General features: G+C 40.9%; 1 protein-coding gene across 1 annotated transcript in view; it reads left to right on the forward strand.

Annotated features, from left to right (window-relative positions):
- LOC131237274 (protein LIKE COV 2-like) overlaps positions 1-877 on the forward strand; it is a 52,422-nt gene extending 51,545 nt beyond the window's left edge. The window contains exon 7 of the mRNA XM_058234965.1: positions 534-877. Coding sequence (XP_058090948.1) covers positions 534-634 — 101 coding nt within the window. The 3' untranslated portion in view covers positions 635-877. The remainder of the gene's footprint in view (positions 1-533) is intronic.
- The last annotated feature ends 17,801 nt before the right edge of the window (positions 878-18,678 follow it).

Below are 18,678 nucleotides of genomic sequence, written 5' to 3' on the forward strand. Positions count from 1 at the left end.
GGTCTTGGTATCGATTCCCTAGTGGGGGTGGCTAACAGCGAAGTGTGAACTGACAGTGGGTGTACTAACAAGCTAACAAAAAAAATTTTAAAAAAAGGGCAAGGAGGGAATTACATCTATTACGAGTGTGGTGCAATTACCCAAGCTTATCTTACTTTCCTAAACTGTTGGGTTCCTCAGAAAGACTACCGTTGAACTCTGTTGTAGTAAATCTCGAAATATAGTTGTAAATTCTTCTGCAAAGCTTAGGCTTCAATTGGTACTCGTTTGCTGATTTTGTGTTGGGAGAAGTGAGGCGCATGCTTGCCATGTCAGCTTTCTCTTCCATCAGGTATCAGGGAGCACCATCCAAGATGATGGTAAAGAAGCTGAATTGGTGCTTGTGGGTCCAAGCTGTCTCCCAATGCCCCAAAAAAAAATCTGGAAATAAATAATATGAATGATGAATTCTTAAGGACAGATGATGCATTTTATTGTCAGTATGCAGTGTTTAAGTGTCTGTGCTGATGTGTTATTGCTGAATTTTTATCCAGAGATCATCATGTCAGGGGGTATGACAATGCCACAACTAATTGCTCCTCTAGAACAGGTAACTCGCCAAACTGATAGAATCCCTTTGAACAGAATAATATAGTACTCAGTGACAGTGGCATATCTGGCTATATAACACCACAACTATTTCCACGTCTCACCTACCCTTTGATCATTTTGATGTATTCGTGGAGACTTGTTTTTACCTTGTGCGGGTTTGTCTTGTATATCAAGAGGTGGGTGCTCAGGTGAATGCGTTGCATGTATTTTTTACAGGGCTAGTGAGAGACTAAGTCATGAAAGCTCTTTTGTATTTAGTGAGCCATGTTGGATTCACCATTTTCTATCTTGTGTAGCACGTGGTGTATAGGGAAGCTTTAGTTTTGTATTCTAATATGCTTTTTAAATAGAGATGTGAAACGCTAGGCCATTCATATGAGGAGAAATTGAAGAGACCATTTGGGGTACGTTGCAGGAGAGACCATTTGGGGTATGTTGCAGGATCCAATGTTGCAGGATCCAGTCCACCCATCAAATGGGGCTTTCCGTGGCCTAGAAATCAGGCTGGTTGGCTCAATTATTGGGTAGGCCACATGTATGAGGGGGAAAAGTGGAAAGAAAAATGTTTGAAACAACGGTCTATATTTTCAAAATGTACATCCTATCAATTGGACCAACCCTTTTTCTTTTTTGGGACCTGGTCATGTTCATGGCTGGATCTACCCATTGACTGGCCCAGATCTCTCACACCTGAGCCAAATTGGTACCCAGTGCTGCGAATTACCACAAGTTCTTGTGCAAATTGCCCTATCATTTCTCATGTGTCCATCATGATCGTTTTCATTGACATCTAGCTTTTGACTGGTACCCTACTTATGAATGCTGTATTGAAATATAAGCTGGACAACCAAATGGTCTCATGTCCCTTGGATGGGTGAAAAAACTAATTCATACAAGCAAGCTCATCCAACGGTTGAATAAATAAGCTTTTCACACCACTAGTTTTAATTCCTGTTGAAGAAATCCATCTCTTTTCCACAATATGGAGGCTAGCAATGGGGTGGGCTAGTTGTTCGGATCTTGGCCTGTTATGGGTCAAACCCTGTTGCTCATTTTGGTGCCTGATTGTTAGAAGTGTTGGGCGTGCAGCTAGATTTTGTAAAAACTCTCTATGAAGGCCGTGTCAACATGCTGTTTATGACTTCATTTAGCTGGGTTGGGGTGGTTGACCAGCAAGGGAACAGCATTGCTGTCTTTATTAACCAGAGATCCTTGAAAAAAAATTACCCATAAGTCATATGCTCGAAAACTTTGCAAGGGCCTAACCGCGAAGATGTCTGGCGTCACGAGGATAAATTGCACGAGCCTAAATAACTCCCAACTTACTGCTTAGCGATGCCTAATTCTGCTCACAAGGGGACAACAAATAGAGCGTTGCTTGATTTTGCTCACTAGTGGTAAGGTATATAGAATGATGATCGATTCCACTCAACCAGGCCACCTGTATGAATAATCCCATCATTTGTTTCGCTTTCAACGGTCACCCAAGCAATGACCATTGTAGGCGAAATGGGGCAAAGACTTGTATTCTCCTGGCAAAGAATACACTGCTTATGTACTGCCACTGCAAAAGTGAATCGATATATGTTGTTGAAAATTTGCCAAATTTTCGTTTGTTTAGACTGGTCAAAGCTTAGCATTCCACCTCGGGTCGTGGTTAAGAGCTCGATACCAACATCATTCCTAGGTCGCAGTTAGCGTCCCAACACAAATATTCGTGGATTGCGGTCAGGAGCTCGGTATTGCCCAGATCACAAGCTGACGCATGGACGTGTTTGAGGTCGATCACGGCTTCCTCGAGGGATAATTACTCCTAATTCACGGATCTTCTCTAGATTTCTCACAGAGATTCCTTAGAGTCCACAAGGAAAAATAGGAAAATAGAAATAAATTCTAAGAAATTTGAAATTCAAAAATTAATTTGTTGACCATAAAATTGAATTTACAACCTTTTAAATAATGATACTAAACCTAGGAAGAAGTTTCATAATCAAACTCCAAACTCAAACTCTATGGTCGTGATTTCTATTAGACTTTAAGGTCTTCAACCAAAAATAGTGTCCAATTTAGCCTAACCATGTTATTCTCCTAAAATTTCTAACCCCTTTCATGTTGGGCATGACTCCTACTCAACGGTTATGATCGAACTAAAACTTAATATAACTAATAACAATGATATTAGAAAGGATTTTGAACCGTCGATCTAATGGAATCTCGCAAATTTGGTGTGGGCAACCAGGCGTAGTGGGTTTGGGTGGCTAAAGCAGCTTCTCCTACCCCAAAATCATATATGATACATCGAATAACTATTTCGGTTTGCGAGATATGCCTGTTTTAGGGTTCTAACGGTCCTAATCAGTTCTGCCTCCGATCGGGCCTTCTTTAGTACATCTTGACATGAAATTGTCTGCAACCCGCTCTACATCAGTCCCCTTCACTAAAAAAAAACTCGTCCTACTTTGGTTCATGATACTCGGTGGTGAAAGTACGTGAGATATCCATGTCATCCGGAAGATCAACAATGTAAGCATTGTCATTGATCTTTCGAAGGATCAGTACTGGTCCAATCTTCTTATTTTTTAACTTATTGTGGGTCTCGATCGGAAATCTCTCCTTACGTAGATGGACCATAACATGGCCACCCACCTCAAACACCTTTTGTCGCCGATACTTGTCGGCTTGCTCCTTGTACTTGTCGTTTAAGGCATGCAACTTGGCTTGTATATCTGCATGTATGCCCACAATTTGGTCCACCTTATGTTCTATTGCATACTCATACCCGGGAGCTTGGGTAAATGTACTAAGTGAAGTATGTGGCAAGACACTCGACCATAAATAATCTATAATGGGGACTTTCATGTCGAGTGGTTCACCATGTTATTGAATGTAAATTTCGCTTAAGACAAGGCCAAATCCCATTGTTTTTGTTTGTCACCCGAAATATATTGGAGGTTCCCAACGTGCGATTCACAACTTCAATCTGTCCATCAGTCCGTGGGTATTAGGCACTGCTGAACTGAAGTTGTATATCGAATAGACTCTATAAAGTCTGCCAAAAGTGGCTAATGAACTCCGTGTCATATTCAGAAGTAATGGTCTTAGGAACCGCGTGTAGCCGCACAACCTCTTTGAAAAATAGGTTCGTCACATGTGTTGCGTTGAGTCTTCTTGCATGGGATAAAGTGCGACATATTTGAGAAACGATCTGCTACCATGAAGACCGAATCCATGCCGGAGACTAAGCATGAAGTCCATAGATAAATCTACCCAAGGGCAATCAGGCATAGGTAACAAGGTGTACAGGCCTGTATTTTGAGATTGACCCTTGGAGGTCTAACAAACATAACAGTGCTGCATTGCTTTACCCACACCACGTATCAATTACTGTCAGTAATACCACTCCTCAATAAGAGCCCACAACTTGTCTCATCCAAGGTGTTCACCAAGGCCACCTCCACGTACTTCTTGAAGTTTCTTCGACCGGGCTTCGTGTCGACCAACTACTCTATCTTTTGTCACTCATCATTAAAGGAGTGACCTGGGCTGAACTCAAGGAAAAGGATGAAGTGGAGATGCAAGCCCTCTCTGAAGAGTTCGAGGGGATGAAAATTTAGGCTTTTCGACCACTTTCAAACTTTTTTTGTTTGTTTCCTTTTATTGTAATGCAGTCAATGATTGACATGGCAATGAATACCTCCAATATTAAATAAACATTTAAGGGATAAGACGTACCTTCCTTTCGTCCATGACCTTTGACTTCGATAGTGCATTAGTACTTTAGCTGTAGCCTGTAGGCCTGGCCCTGGTATTACAGTATGAGCTTTCAATACTAAATCATTCCTCGTCCGTGCATGCCATACCTCAATCATAGTAATGACGCCACATTCCTTTGAGGAAATCATATTTATTCCATTGCATTCCCCATGATCTCAGAGACGGTTCAGTGCAATAGCTCTTTAGGCACTCAACCGTTAGACCACACCATATGCTCATTAATTACTGAATCTTCATCTACAAAAGCAACCTTTAAGCTTCAAATTGCACCACGAATGATCTCAAGCTAGAATTTTATTCGCCATTATTATAGCCCTTATGGATTTCTTTGCTTTGTTGATCAAAATTAGGAAGGAGATATTCGAATAAGGGATAGAATCCTTCTTGCGCTCCTTTTCCTTTCCTCAGGGATGTTGCTGATCTTCCTGAAGATCAACGGCCTTTGAAGGAAATCTTAAACACTCTCTCAGAACTCCGGCAACTCGAATATGAATACTCTTAAGATGTTAAAGAGATTGAGTGTTGCGTTGCCGCCTTATAACGTCTGTCAGCCCTTAGCGCTCAATGTAGGGCTATACAAGCCCGCCAAGAAGCAGCTTGGAAGAACATGCTGCATTGGACTCGCGAGCATAACTTCAATGAAGAAATGTTGCGGTCGCTTGAAATCGCGTGCAATAATTTGTTTGTCGACTTGGTCGAGACTCGTTAGCTTCATCCGAACTGCGATCGGCTAGAAAATGATGAGTTGGTCATGTTCATTGAGTCCTAGATTGCACTTTATTGAGACCGTGCTAAATCTAGTGATACCGAAAAGAAATCGACCAATTTTGGAGAACACGACCATCCGCCGTTGTCTTGCATATATCAAGCACACCTCTGCAGTGCTCGTGAGCTAGAATGCCTCGTGGACTGAGAAGCGAAAGTTGGCGAGGGAGGTGAGAGCCTTGGCTGCAGAGAAATTCGAAAAACTCAAGTCGACCCACTTATAGCTTGGCCGCCCAATCTCCCTTTTTTTTAATAATTATTTTTACTATATTGTAATCAACTAGCCCTTGTTTCAGGGTCTTTAGTTAAATCAAGTGCTTATTTTGTTAATTGGGCTTGGTCTGATTCCTGATGACTTCCCATAGTGAAGGGAAGTGATTTTTTAAGAAGCAGCCATTTATAAGAGCCCTTGCAATATTCCTGTTCATATCTTTCAGGAGATAGGCTCCTCCCTTGAGGACTTGCTCGATGACATTAGTCCTTCCCAAGTAGGCGACCACTTCTTTCCTATTGCTTGGTCTTTCTGGCTGATAGGAAACACCATTTTCCAGACCATATCGCCTAACCCAAAAGACTTCTCTTTCACTCTCTTGTTATATGCATGTGCCATGACCACTTTGTTGCCAATGAGTGAGTCTAGCGCTCTAATATGGACCTCATCCAACTCCTCAAGCTCGGTCATCATTGCCTCTCTGAACTCTGGAGGGGTCAACTGAGCTTGATATGCAGTTCGCAATGATGAGACTGCAATTTCCAAAGGAAAGACTGCATTGTTTTTATAGGTTAACGCAAACGGACTGACCCCAGTGCTGGTATGAGGCAAGGTCCTATAGGCCCAAAGAGTCTCAGACAGCTTGATATGACATTCTCGAGAGTTCTACCGAATCATTTTTCGTAGAATATTTTTGATCACTTTATTGCTAGCCTTGGCCTGGCCATTAGCTTGGGCATAGTACGGGGTCGAATATAGACTTTTGATGCCATATCTATCGACCATTGCTCACATTTCCTTGGCCGAGAAAGTCGCACGTCGTTCCATGGTAATGGACTATGGTATCCCAAAATGATGGATAGTGTTAGTTTCGATGAAACCAATGATTTCTCCATGACTGATTTTCCTCAAAGGCTTTGCCTCCACCTACTTGGTAAAGTAATCGGTCACTACTATGATGAACGAATCCATGTGAGTTGAGAGTGGGTGGATTTGATCCATCAAGCCGATTTTCAAACCTCAAAATGACCATGACTTTATTATGGGATGTATATCGATCACAGTCACATGTTGAACTGGTCCATTTATTTGGCATGCCTCACACCCTTCTCATATTGGATATAGTCGGCCATCATCTTTGGCCAGAAGTAACCATAACAATTGAGCGTGAGCGTCATCTTTCTCTCAGCCTGATGGGCCTCACAAATCCCTTCGTGGACCCCCCACCCCCCCTTGACCGACATAGCATCTTTATTTGATAAATACCAAAGTAAAACTCCATCAGCCCATTTTCTATATAGTTCACTATTGACCATCACATAATTTGAGGCCGACCTTTGTACATTCCTATCGGTTTTAGTATTTGGGCTCTGCAAATAGCCCATAAGAAGGGCCCTCCAATCATCTACTTCTATTTGGCACGCTTCCATCACACTCTTCCTCTAAAATACAGAAGGCAAAGATTTCCTTTGGACGACAAACAATCGGCCGCCTGGCCGATCCCACCAAGACTTAAAAGTCTCGCTGCTAACTGTGCCATGTTGTTGGCATCCACGTTATGCTCCCTAGTCATGTGCATTAACTCAACCTCTTCAAATTGGTCAAGTAACTGGACCACTAAGGCATAATATGGTAATAAGGATGGGCTGGTGCACTTAAATAATCATGTTATTTGATTTATCACCAACTGCGAGTCCCCAATAACGGTCACATTTTTCACTCGTAGTTCCAACAGCAATTTTAGGCCAATTATCATAGCTTTATATTCGGTCACAGATTTGACCAAGATGCGATTTCCTGAGTGCATCGGTCACAGATTTGAGCGCCCTAGTAGCTTCTTCTAGTTACGACTAATTGATCACCTCGAGGACGCGGAACCCATCGTCTCCCTTGAGTAAATCGATCAGACCTTTTCACTGAACATCTGATCCGAGATCGACCTTCAGTCGACAGCGATCTCTTAGATTAGCAGTTACCATATTTACTTTGGTATTGGTTGGAAACGGATTGATATCAATCAACATCACCTCTTCACCTCTCTAGGGAAACTTCAATAGGCCACAATTATTGTGGTCTTGAATAACATTCCTGAACACAATGCATTTGTTAGTCGAACGAGACTGAGTTCTATGCCATTTGCAGTACTCAATCTTTTGCAATTTATCGGCCAGGGTTATCTTATGATTGATAGGAACCTTAATAAACTTTCCGGCCAATAGTATAAAAAATATTTCTTTAGCTCGGGTGATGTCGAATGTGTATACATTCTAAGCTTTTTATGTGGTTGATGCGGTTGGTTCCTCTTTGACCAATGCCAAACATACTAGTGTCTTCTTGGCCACTACTTCAACGATCATTATCTCTTAATTAGGATCATTATAATAACTCCCTAGTGACGAGTTCTCTCTCCTAGCCCCTTCATGCAGGAGTTCCTCATAAAGAGAGGCCTTTTTGGTTAGATCATATAGGTCTATAAACTCCATACCTATAAACTTCTTTCGGAGTTTGTACTCAAGCCTGTCTTATGCTAATTGCACAAACTCGGCTTCGGTCATGACCACCTTACAGTGGCTTTTTGCCTGCATGAATCGCATGATATAACTCTCACAGGATTATCCAGGCAACTGTTGAAATCGAGCAATATCGGCCATGGTGATCTCCTTGTTTTTGAAGAAGAACTGAGCATGAAATTTCTCTTCCAGTTCTTGCCAGGTAAGCACTGAGTCTGACAATAAATTCGAGTACCAAGTAAAGGCCACTACAGTCAGGGAGTGACCGAATAATTGTAGCTTATAATAATATTGTTGGCCAGTTTGCCACACTACATTGTGAAATGGCTGAGATGCTCAATGGTCGATTGACTAGGCTCACCCGAGAACTGGGCAAAATCTGGCCTATAATTCCTCAGCAATGGATCTACCCACTCGGGGTATGCTTTATGATAAATCGGAATGGTGTTACGGCCGAAGACCTGGCCAGCAACCTCTTGTACAATCTGCACAATTTGGTCGTGGTCCACCCGCTGAGGATCTAAGATTGGTGGGTGATCCGGAACAAACCGATTGGGATTATCAGGGAATCAAGGGCCCTACTATGGGTTGAACCCACTTGGTGGTCCATGGTTCCTATTATTAGACGTAAAATTTTTGGCCTCGTGCTTAGGTTGCCTACCTTCCATAGGAAGTGGCACATTCCTGACCACCAGAGGAGGAATCGGTGGTGAGTTACATTGTAAAGGTGGCATAGGTGGCAATACTGAACTTCCATTAATGTTGCATTGTGATGCTAATGCTATTCATTCTGTTATCACAGCCAACAATCATTACATAGCCTCAATTTGACTAGTCATGTAACGATTGGTGCTCTCAACTTGGGCAAGGAATCGATCGGCTTAAGCTATTCCATATTCCTACACCATCTGGATACTCATTTGAACATCCCGTAACACAACTAATGTCCAGTCCGGGAGTATGGCTCGAGACGTAGATGGTCTAGCTTGGTTCTCAGTCGGATTAACACTTGGATTTGACACTTTAAGAGGCGCATAAACTGGTACCTCCTCACCAGGGGGTGGTGCGGTTGGTGTTGAGGGTTCGGGTTGGCTATATGGACACTTCTCCTCTTCATTTTTGGCAAAAATCAGTTCGATAGTTAATACACAAGGTCCCATCGGGTGTGCCAAAAAATTGTTTGTTGCTTTTTCCCCTGCACTGGATATGAGAGCGTGTTAGAATTGGGATTACGGCTCCAATTCAAACCGAATAGCAATAACCCCAAGCGCCAAAGTAGGCAGACACGTAGCGTTTGACCAAGATATGAAGAGATCGGTCGCCTATTCAGCCACTCGCTCAATGTGTTAATCAGATCAGGTGATATTTAGAGGGTGGGGTTCGTCCTCTGATGATGGGTTACTCATTTGTCTTCCGTACGAAAGGAATTTTTAATACATATAAAATGGAATAGGAAAGAGATTCTTACAATCAATCACGGAGAACAGCTGTGGAACACTCTTTTGATGGATGAATTAAGTCTAGAATGCTAGCATAAACTCGGATTACAACTAAGGATTCTCAGCTACTTGATTATTGCTATATATTACAATGCAAAATGTAAAGTAGAGGACTTGAAAGGTAAAGATTATACTAAGAAATGTAACTTGATTAACAGGAAAAGTAGAGGATTACTGTCACGCCCCAAACCCTGGGACGGACAGCTTCCGTGATGCCCTGAACCAAGCACTCGACTTCTATACATCAAGTCCCGAGTTCGGCGCACCACAAGGAAGATTTTTTTTTTTTTACTGATTTTTTTTATATACATAGTAATACCTGAGCATGAAGATCCATGATCAAATTACCAAGCAACACTCTCCATCATAAGTCCCGATGGTTATAAGTATAATGCTTTATAAAAGGTACGTAACGTCAACATTACCAAATCGAAGAATAGATGCAATGCATCGAGAAAGCTAAGTCTTCCAAGCTACTCCAACCCTGAAAAAAAATGGGAAATAGGAGGCTTAGGCAAAAAGCCTAGTGAGTACACACGTGTGTGCAGTGTCCTACATGCAAGCAAGATAAATATGCCACGAGAAAATCATATATGTGAAAGGCATGTAACACGTAAGGTATGATATCAATGTCAATGCAATGCATATACATCATAATAATACTCCAAGTTAATGCTACCAGCATCACCAAGTCATGTTTTCATTTCTCCTATAGGCCATAACCATATTACACACATCCATAATCACATTATCATCATCATATTGTCATGCCATAATCATACAATATCAGAGTACACAATACAGATCAGCTATGCAAATGAAGAGTCATGAAGAGTCAAATATCATATGCCGAGGATGCAGTATACAATTCCTGATGAGTTCACGAATGCTGTCAGCCGTATCTAAATGCAAAAGCACAATAACTCAAAATGCCGTATGCCGTAGATGTAATACAATATGCAGTGCGAATGGAATGACCATGCTAGAGTGTGAAGTCGGGATGATAGTACGTAGTATCGCAGGCTACGGGGTCCATCACAAGGGACTTCTATCCAAACTAGTCTCATACCTAATTTGGATAGTCAAACTCAATGTGGTAAACTCCTAATCTCAGGTTAGTCGCGCGCTCCAACCAAAATCCTGGCCATTGCGAAGGTACACGTAACAAATAATTGTGCATCATCAGCCCGAGTGGATAGTGAATGAATGAATGAATGAGTATGCAACTCCTGATTAATAAGTCCACATATCAGTACAGTTCCTCTCTGGGATCATCACCGGGGTTTAGTACACTTCAAATGGCACTGTCTCTCTCCCAGAAGCACAGTCCCCCGTGAGCGAAAGAAACCTCATTATCCGCCTGGCCAATAGTCTGCCAATACCTATCCGGCACGTCAATAGCGGACCCATTCACGAGCTGGTCAAACTCAGCCTAGTAATGCCCCCTACCCTCGGGCGAGTAAGGCCACACCCCCTCCCAACCGACCACGATACAGTGGGAGATGTGGCCTCCTGGTATTCAGCACTCGGGCGCTCATGTATCCACTCGGTCTCGACGTTGGGGCGTCTCCTGGCCTCGGAGGTTTAAGTATTTTCACCCAGGGACATCTATGGCGGCCGTATGCTAGAACCAAACATTTTCGGTGTCCCATCTGGCCATCCACGATATGCCTGTGGAGGCTACGGCCTTGATGTCGCTAGAGCACACAATGCAAGATGCATGAGTCATACAATACAGTCATGCATCAATCTTGCGCATACCATGCACTCATGTAAGATAACCTCCGCCTATTAGGGAGTCTCATAACAATCTGCCTAGCGACATATGCAATGGTCAACCACATCTCATAACAAACATGCAGATGATGCATATAGGCATGTATAATGATGCTATACTGTCACATACTCATAATCAGTATCAATAACCGGCCTCAACAATCGGCTTCGACAATGTGGACATTTAACCAACATTACCCCTAAGGAATGACCCACATAAACATCAATACATACATCATGGTGAAATCACACATCACATCGGTCCTCAGATACATCGCTTTGGGTCTCACACAAGGGCCACACATTCATCGCATTGGGCCTCACTCATGGGCTGCATATACAACACATTGGGCCGTTTCATATGTGCACTACACATCGCAATGGGCTTCGGCTCATGGGCCATGAATACACCACATCAGGCTTCACGACCCATGGGCTTTAAATACACAATAGGTGGGTCCTACACATGGGCCTCAAATACATCACAATGAGCCTCATCATATGGGCTAAAAATATATCTCAATGGGCCTTGCGCATAGGCCACGAATACATGGCTACACCAATTATGATAAGTCTTATACTACAACCACTTCACATGTCACATAGTTAATGACTCATATTTGGTACTGCATAGTTAAGGGCCAAGAGCCACATTTCATCGTACCATTTATGGATTAGAGATCACAGTGTATAGAATCCAGGACCTTGATAGCATTAGCTTGGGTAACATAACCCTACATCACATTCGGTTTAGTGTACAACTTAGTTATATGTGATTCAAGTGGTGATATCGATAAGCACAAACCTATGTTGTTGAATGGCCATCAATGCCACTTGATTTCATACGGTTAGGTGGCCTTATACGTATTTCACATTTATACAATTAGATGACTACGTATACTACATATACTCCACCATTGCCTATGATTAGGTGACTATATATAAATAAAATATCTATATGATTAATGGACCAAATAGGTATATCACACCCTCACACCACTAGAGTCTACATATTTGTTATAATTAAACATGTTTAAGGGTTTAAACACAAGTCACATGATCCTATTACTTAGGATCGTACTTTAACCAAAGTGCCAAGTGATCAAGGGCTGTCCACGATCAACCCATTTAAGGGATTAATCATCATTACTTCAAAAATTACAATACCAGTTCGTCAAATGTTTAACACATGGAGATTACAAACTCTTGTCGAAGAGGCCTAATGGTTGGCCCAAGGCTACCACTGATGGGCCCACATGGCATTCACTTAAAATGAGCCTTAACATTCTTGGACCCACAAATAAATGAAATTTACAATGAGTTCTATATGGTGGAGCTCATGGGGCTTTCCCATGAGGTTAAGTCGTATGTGACCCACTTAAGACTTAGGTCTACTTTGATTTTAGTACAAATCCTAAAATGATATGAGGAAGTGGATGGTCCGCATGGATTAAATAGATACCCATGGTGGCCTTAGGTTGGATTCAATAGTTAGGTCCTTATTCTCATAATCTTGTATTATATGGTCCAATTCAGGTTAGATTGACTGATCTTTGGGACAATGCTCTAAAGGGGACCCGGTACATGGGTTAGATGGGTTGAATATCTAATACATCATTCGGATGACCCATAACAAATTTTTTTAGTGATGAGAATTCAATTTACATTATTTCATAATGTACGGCTATCTAATCATTGGATGGGCCTGAGTCTTGGTAACATATTGTCGAAAGGGTTGATAAAATAGATAAATAATGAGGATCTTAAATATATATCATGTCATAAGTATGGTAGATTAAGTGGCATAACACCTACATCAAAGTGGGCCATACCACACACAAGTTGAGAGGTTTACCCTCCATTAAATATTCATAATCGTTTGTTGGGCCCACAGAGATGTGGTTCATAAATCCAATCCATCTATTATGTGTGTCCCACTTGGTTAAGGGGTTAGGCCAAGTTTCAGATGCATCCAAATTTCAGGTGGACCCCAGAAGTAATTCTATATACTTGAGCTCCGAGTTGTACGAAAGATTCAAGGAAATTAAATTACATGGGTCCCAAAGTGATATATTTATTATATATACACTGTTCATCTATTTTTATTTTTATCTTTATTTATTTATTTATTTTAGAGATCATTTTATAGCATTATCCAAAAATGAATCATATCCAAAGATTATCTGGACCTCGCCACAAGCAGTAGTGGAGATAATGATTTCACCGTTAAACAGTTTACAGGGCCCACCTTAATGTTTATTTTTCCATCCAATCTGTTCATAAGGTCACAAAGACCTGAATTAAGGGGAAAAACAAATTTCATATTGGTCCAAAACTTCTATGAACCACATTCAATCCCCTGCTGCTTTTGTAGTGTGGCACACTTGATAGTTAGATCTATCTCTTTTTTTTTTCTTTTTTTTTTCCTCAAGCCTTAAGGCAAACTTGCCAAATGAATGGACGGTTTGGATACAACACATAACTCATAGTCAGATTGATCTAGCTTCCTATTTTTTTTTGTATTTTATTTATTTATTTCTTTATTTTTTTTATGGTGTGGTCCACCTGAGTTCCGTGTACTACTGATTTTTGGGGGTGACCCATTTTTAAATGGGAACAATCAAATGCACGGTGTAGATGCTCGACAAGCATCAACGTGGGGCCTATGGTGGGGCCCATTTCCCTGCCTGTTACAAGCTCCAGCGTCCTCTGGACGCTGGACGTCAGCAAGGGGCCGACACCCTTTACAATATATATATATTTTTTGTTTTGCCTTTCTGTTTTTCCGTAGTTTTTGATAGGTGGGACCCACATAACGACAATCCAACCCATCTGTTGCATTTCCTAGCTCGTGACAGATCAAACGAGTCCAATATTTAGTATATTTCGACGTATGGAACATCACTGTGGGCCCTAAAAGTTTATCACTATTAAAATATTATTTTTGATGGTGTGGCCTACTAGAGATTTAGATTAGCTTTATTTTTTGGCTCAACACTTAAAATGAGTGGAGAAATTGAATGGACGGTGTGGATTTAATATATACATCATGGGTGGGGCCCGTTGTGGACCCATACCTCTTTCCTTCTTTTTCTTTTAAGCGGGCAGGGGCGTCTGGACGCTGCTTGCTACAACGTCTAGCCTTTCTCTCTCTATTTATTTATTTATTTTATTTTTTATTTGGTGTGTGTGCACGTGTGTGCACATGTGTGTTTGGCCAGCATAATGGCCTCACTTTGGGATGGTTTGGATGGCCTACAAAATTCTAGTGGGGCCCACAATCAATAGGTCCCACATAAAGTCTATAAAAGCATTATTATTATTATTATTATTATTATTATTATTATTTTGTATTCTCCCATGAATCCACACCATTAAACACATCATTATCACATCATCATCACCATCATATGTATCATCACCATTCTCCCATGAATCCACACCATTAATCACACCACTAAACACATCATTATGATCAACATCATCTCCACCATACAAAAACACAACAAAAACAAAATAAGAATGAGTAGGGTGGGTGTACTCACCTTGATGAATTAGATGGATGGTTGAGATGGATGGAAGGGATGGGATTGATGGAGTTGATGGCCCATCAAGATCACTCATCTCTCTCTCTCTTATGGAAAAATGGTGAAATGCTAAGGGGTGGATGTGTATTTATAGAAAAATAGATAAAATTTTGGTTAAATTAGGCTAATGTGATTAATATTAGCTTAGGCTATGATTTTGATAATTAATTCATGATTTGTAATTAATGGTGGATTAAAGAAGCATGGGATGGCATGGTGTGATGATGTCATACATGAGGTGTGACATGGAGAGATGTTGACTTTGGGGAGCACATGAGAGATGGGAGGTATGGGTGTGTGACATCACACACATGGGTAGAGATTCCCTCACCCATGTGTGGCATGAACATGTGTGCATGGCGTGTGATGTGCACATGTGTGGAATGAAATACATGGCGCCATGCGCACATGATACATTAATGATTCTTCACGGCGTATCTCACTAACAGAGTATCGTATAGACGCACAGGTGGTACCTCCATGATCGCGGCAACGGGGCGGTCGATATGAGATAGGTTTCAAGGTCTTGGGGTTCTAGTCAGTTAGGTGTGTACTAAGAATGGCCAATGTATGGAAAATGGTACGGAATGGACGGGGTGTTATAATTACACTATGGAATGATAATTGAAAGATAATGTTAGGTTTGTTTGGTTTGGCGTGAGATAAATTTTTCTGTTGAATTCCTATGTTATTTACATCTTTGATCCAACCATCTGGATCCTTCCCACATTTCGACGGTTATGGTAACCATTCTCCATTACTTTGATTCCAGGCGTTTCCCACGTTCTGCTTCCTTTACTTCTCTTTTCGTCACCTGTCTGGTGATCGTGTGAGCTCGATCGCTTCTCTGATCATTCAAAATTGGCCGTTATTCCTCTCGACCACTTTAGTGGTGCACGACAACAATTGATACATTGTGGCTTCGCTTTCCAATAATCATCCGTACATATCCATATATCTCCGAACGCACCATGTGTGCCCGTACATATCACATGTAATTCCCTTTGATTGGTCTCGGCCAGAATGGGTACGAACACCCACATTGCCATACATGTCTTATGCATAATTAGAGATAATCAGTGATATTCTCTGACAATTCGAGATGATCGACAAAGCCTTTTTAGGGAAACATTATCAGGGCATGTATTTAAGTTTTTGAAAGCCTTTTGAAGGTCGCAGTAATAATTTAGTTGCGGTAATAGTTCCAGCCAGTCGTTGTTCTACAATATTATTATTGACAATTATTGTCTCAGAAGATCGAAGATTATCCTCTTTTAGGATCAAGGGATCGACAATCATGTCTTTATATTTGGAGGAATATATTTAAAGGGATATTTAGAGGTCATATCTCTCTTTGACTTATTTATTTATTATTAATCATTCCTCATCCCCACTTCATCAGAGGAGGGAGGTTCATAAAGATACATGGTTGCACATTGCATTATTATATGATTATTCATCTCATTGCGCTTGTTACGCTTATTACATGGCCTTCACACATGTGAGATGTCAAATCCGCATAGCAAAGTGCTATTGCACGGTCTCTCAACATGTCCTTTTACGTGGTTGCATAACAGGCTTCTGTGATAGGGACAAGTTCACCCTTTGCTAGTTATCCCAACAATCTTTTCTCTGTTGCGCGGCCGCGCAACCTATCCCTATTGCACGACTGCACAACACATCCATCTTGTACACATTTCATTTTTTATGCTCTAAAAATGGTTGCAAATTAACACTCACCCTAAGGTCTAGAAGTGTTTTTTGAACCCAAAGGTTTCCTATTATACATGAGATCATAGGACTTCTAGGATTCTTATATTTTGGGGGAGTATTTTAATTAATAATTGCACTCATCTATTCTGTCAACAAGGCTCTCTTATGTACATTCACCTTACGCCGTACCGCATATAGTTCCTTTAGGAATTTGGCATAAGATGAAATTTGTTTAATATCATCCAACAAGAGGATGTTGATCTTCACTTGTTGGAAAACCTTTAAAATATCTTGATTTTCACCTAGTCATTTTGATGAGGCAAGACGTTGGGGAAATGGGGCCATGGGCTTTGGCTCATGCTCTGGCTCTTTGTTAAGTGGAGCATTGCTAGATTCACCATCATCCTTAAAATTTATTGATTCGTCAGGTTTCTTAACCTTCTTAGGAATTTCCTTATTATACTCTTTGCCACTTCTCAGGGTGATGATGGATTTAATATGTTCCATACGTTGGAATGAAGAATTGAGATCACTTATCTCAAATTGTCTCTTGAGGTTGGGTTGAGGTTGAGCCGAAAAGGTCCCCTTCTCCCTAACACTTAGGTGTGTCTCAATACTTGCAACCGAAGCTTTCAGTTCATTTATTGCCTGCATGTTTTATGATTGCATTGCATGTGCCCTTACATGAATGCATCCAACCTGTCTTCATGGATTCTCTTTGGTGGGGGTACTTGTGGTGTGCCAGTAGATGGCCCTTGGGGATTATTGTTTACATTCACACTTGATCCATTCCTCTAATTGAGATTCAAATGATTATGCCAATCAGGAGTATATGTGTTAGAATTTGGTGCACTAAAAGGGAGTTGATAAGCGTTCATAGCATTCATTTGAGCATGCAACACCTTCTGAAATGTGGGATTGTACGACAATCCTTAGTTAGGTAAGCATTGCTTTCAAAAATACCACATATGGTTTTAATGGCCTCGATGGGTTGAATCGCTTCCTTCCTAAGTTTTATGGCCTCAATCTTCCTTGTGAGACTTGCCAACCTTGCACTAACATCATTCTCCTCTTTGAGCATATGTATTTCCCTTTCTCTTGGCACTGCCTTAGGATTACTAGCTTGGTTGGATGTGTCCCATAATTGGGCATTTTTAGCTACCATCTTAAAGTAATCCCATGACTTCTCTGGATCCTTGCTTGTAAATTTATTATTACACATCATCTCTATGAATTGGCGCATGTTTGAGCTTATCCATCATAGAAAAAGCTAAGCACCCACTAAATCTCGTAGCCATGGTGTGGGCAAGTGAGAAATAAGTCTTTGAACCATTCCCAACATTGGAAATAAGTTTCATCTCCCTTTTGGGAGAAGTTCATAATGTCACGCCTGAGAGTTTTAGTTTTATGAATCGGGATGAACTTTTTAAGGAACTCCCAGGTTATCTTGGCCCATGTGCCAATAAATCTCAGCCTTAAGGAGTGGAACCATGACTTGACCCTCTAATTTAAAGAGAATGAAACTAATTTCAGTCTAATTACATCAGTAAGAATGTTGTTAAAGTGCATGGTGGTGACAATCTTGTTGAACTCTTTTAGGTGCAAGTATGGACTTTTAGAATCAAGTCCATGGAATTTTGAGAGTAATTGGATGACCCTCGGTTTAAAATTCACATTTCTTGAAAAAATCATGCAGGAAGGTGTACTTGTACTTGCCGGTGGAACTTGGTGCACCTTAGTCTCGTCATGCACCATCCTAACCGGTGTTGTGTTATGTATAGGATTCTCATCAAAATTTTGTTCAGTTTCACCCATGATTTTATATGATGTTTCAGGAGTATTTAGGTATTTTCTAACTTATCGATGAATTGTGAGCCCGTTGACCACACTTCTTTTGCCTTAAAGTCTCAACATGTGATCCCTTACCCAATTAGGCATGAACCACACACGGAGCAACTAGAGTATAAACCTAACCTTTAAAAAAAAAAATAATCAAAATTCTACAATAATATGGAAAGTAATTAAAAAGAGAGGGAAATAATGTTATCAGAAGAGAGGAACTACATGCAGATCCTACAAAAAAAATATAAGCAAACAATGTAACACCCCAAATTTTTCAATACCCAAGTATTAAAAGTTCTCGAGTGTTACCATGAAATTTAACTTAGTATGTACATGTGTACAATACCAATCAAGTCATCCAACTGTCGCTTTTAAGGTAAGATCATCATATATCCAAGTAAACTCACTTG

The sequence above is a fragment of the Magnolia sinica genome, chromosome 2, assembly GCF_029962835.1.
Source record: "Magnolia sinica isolate HGM2019 chromosome 2, MsV1, whole genome shotgun sequence".
Taxonomy (NCBI): Eukaryota; Viridiplantae; Streptophyta; class Magnoliopsida; order Magnoliales; family Magnoliaceae; genus Magnolia; species Magnolia sinica.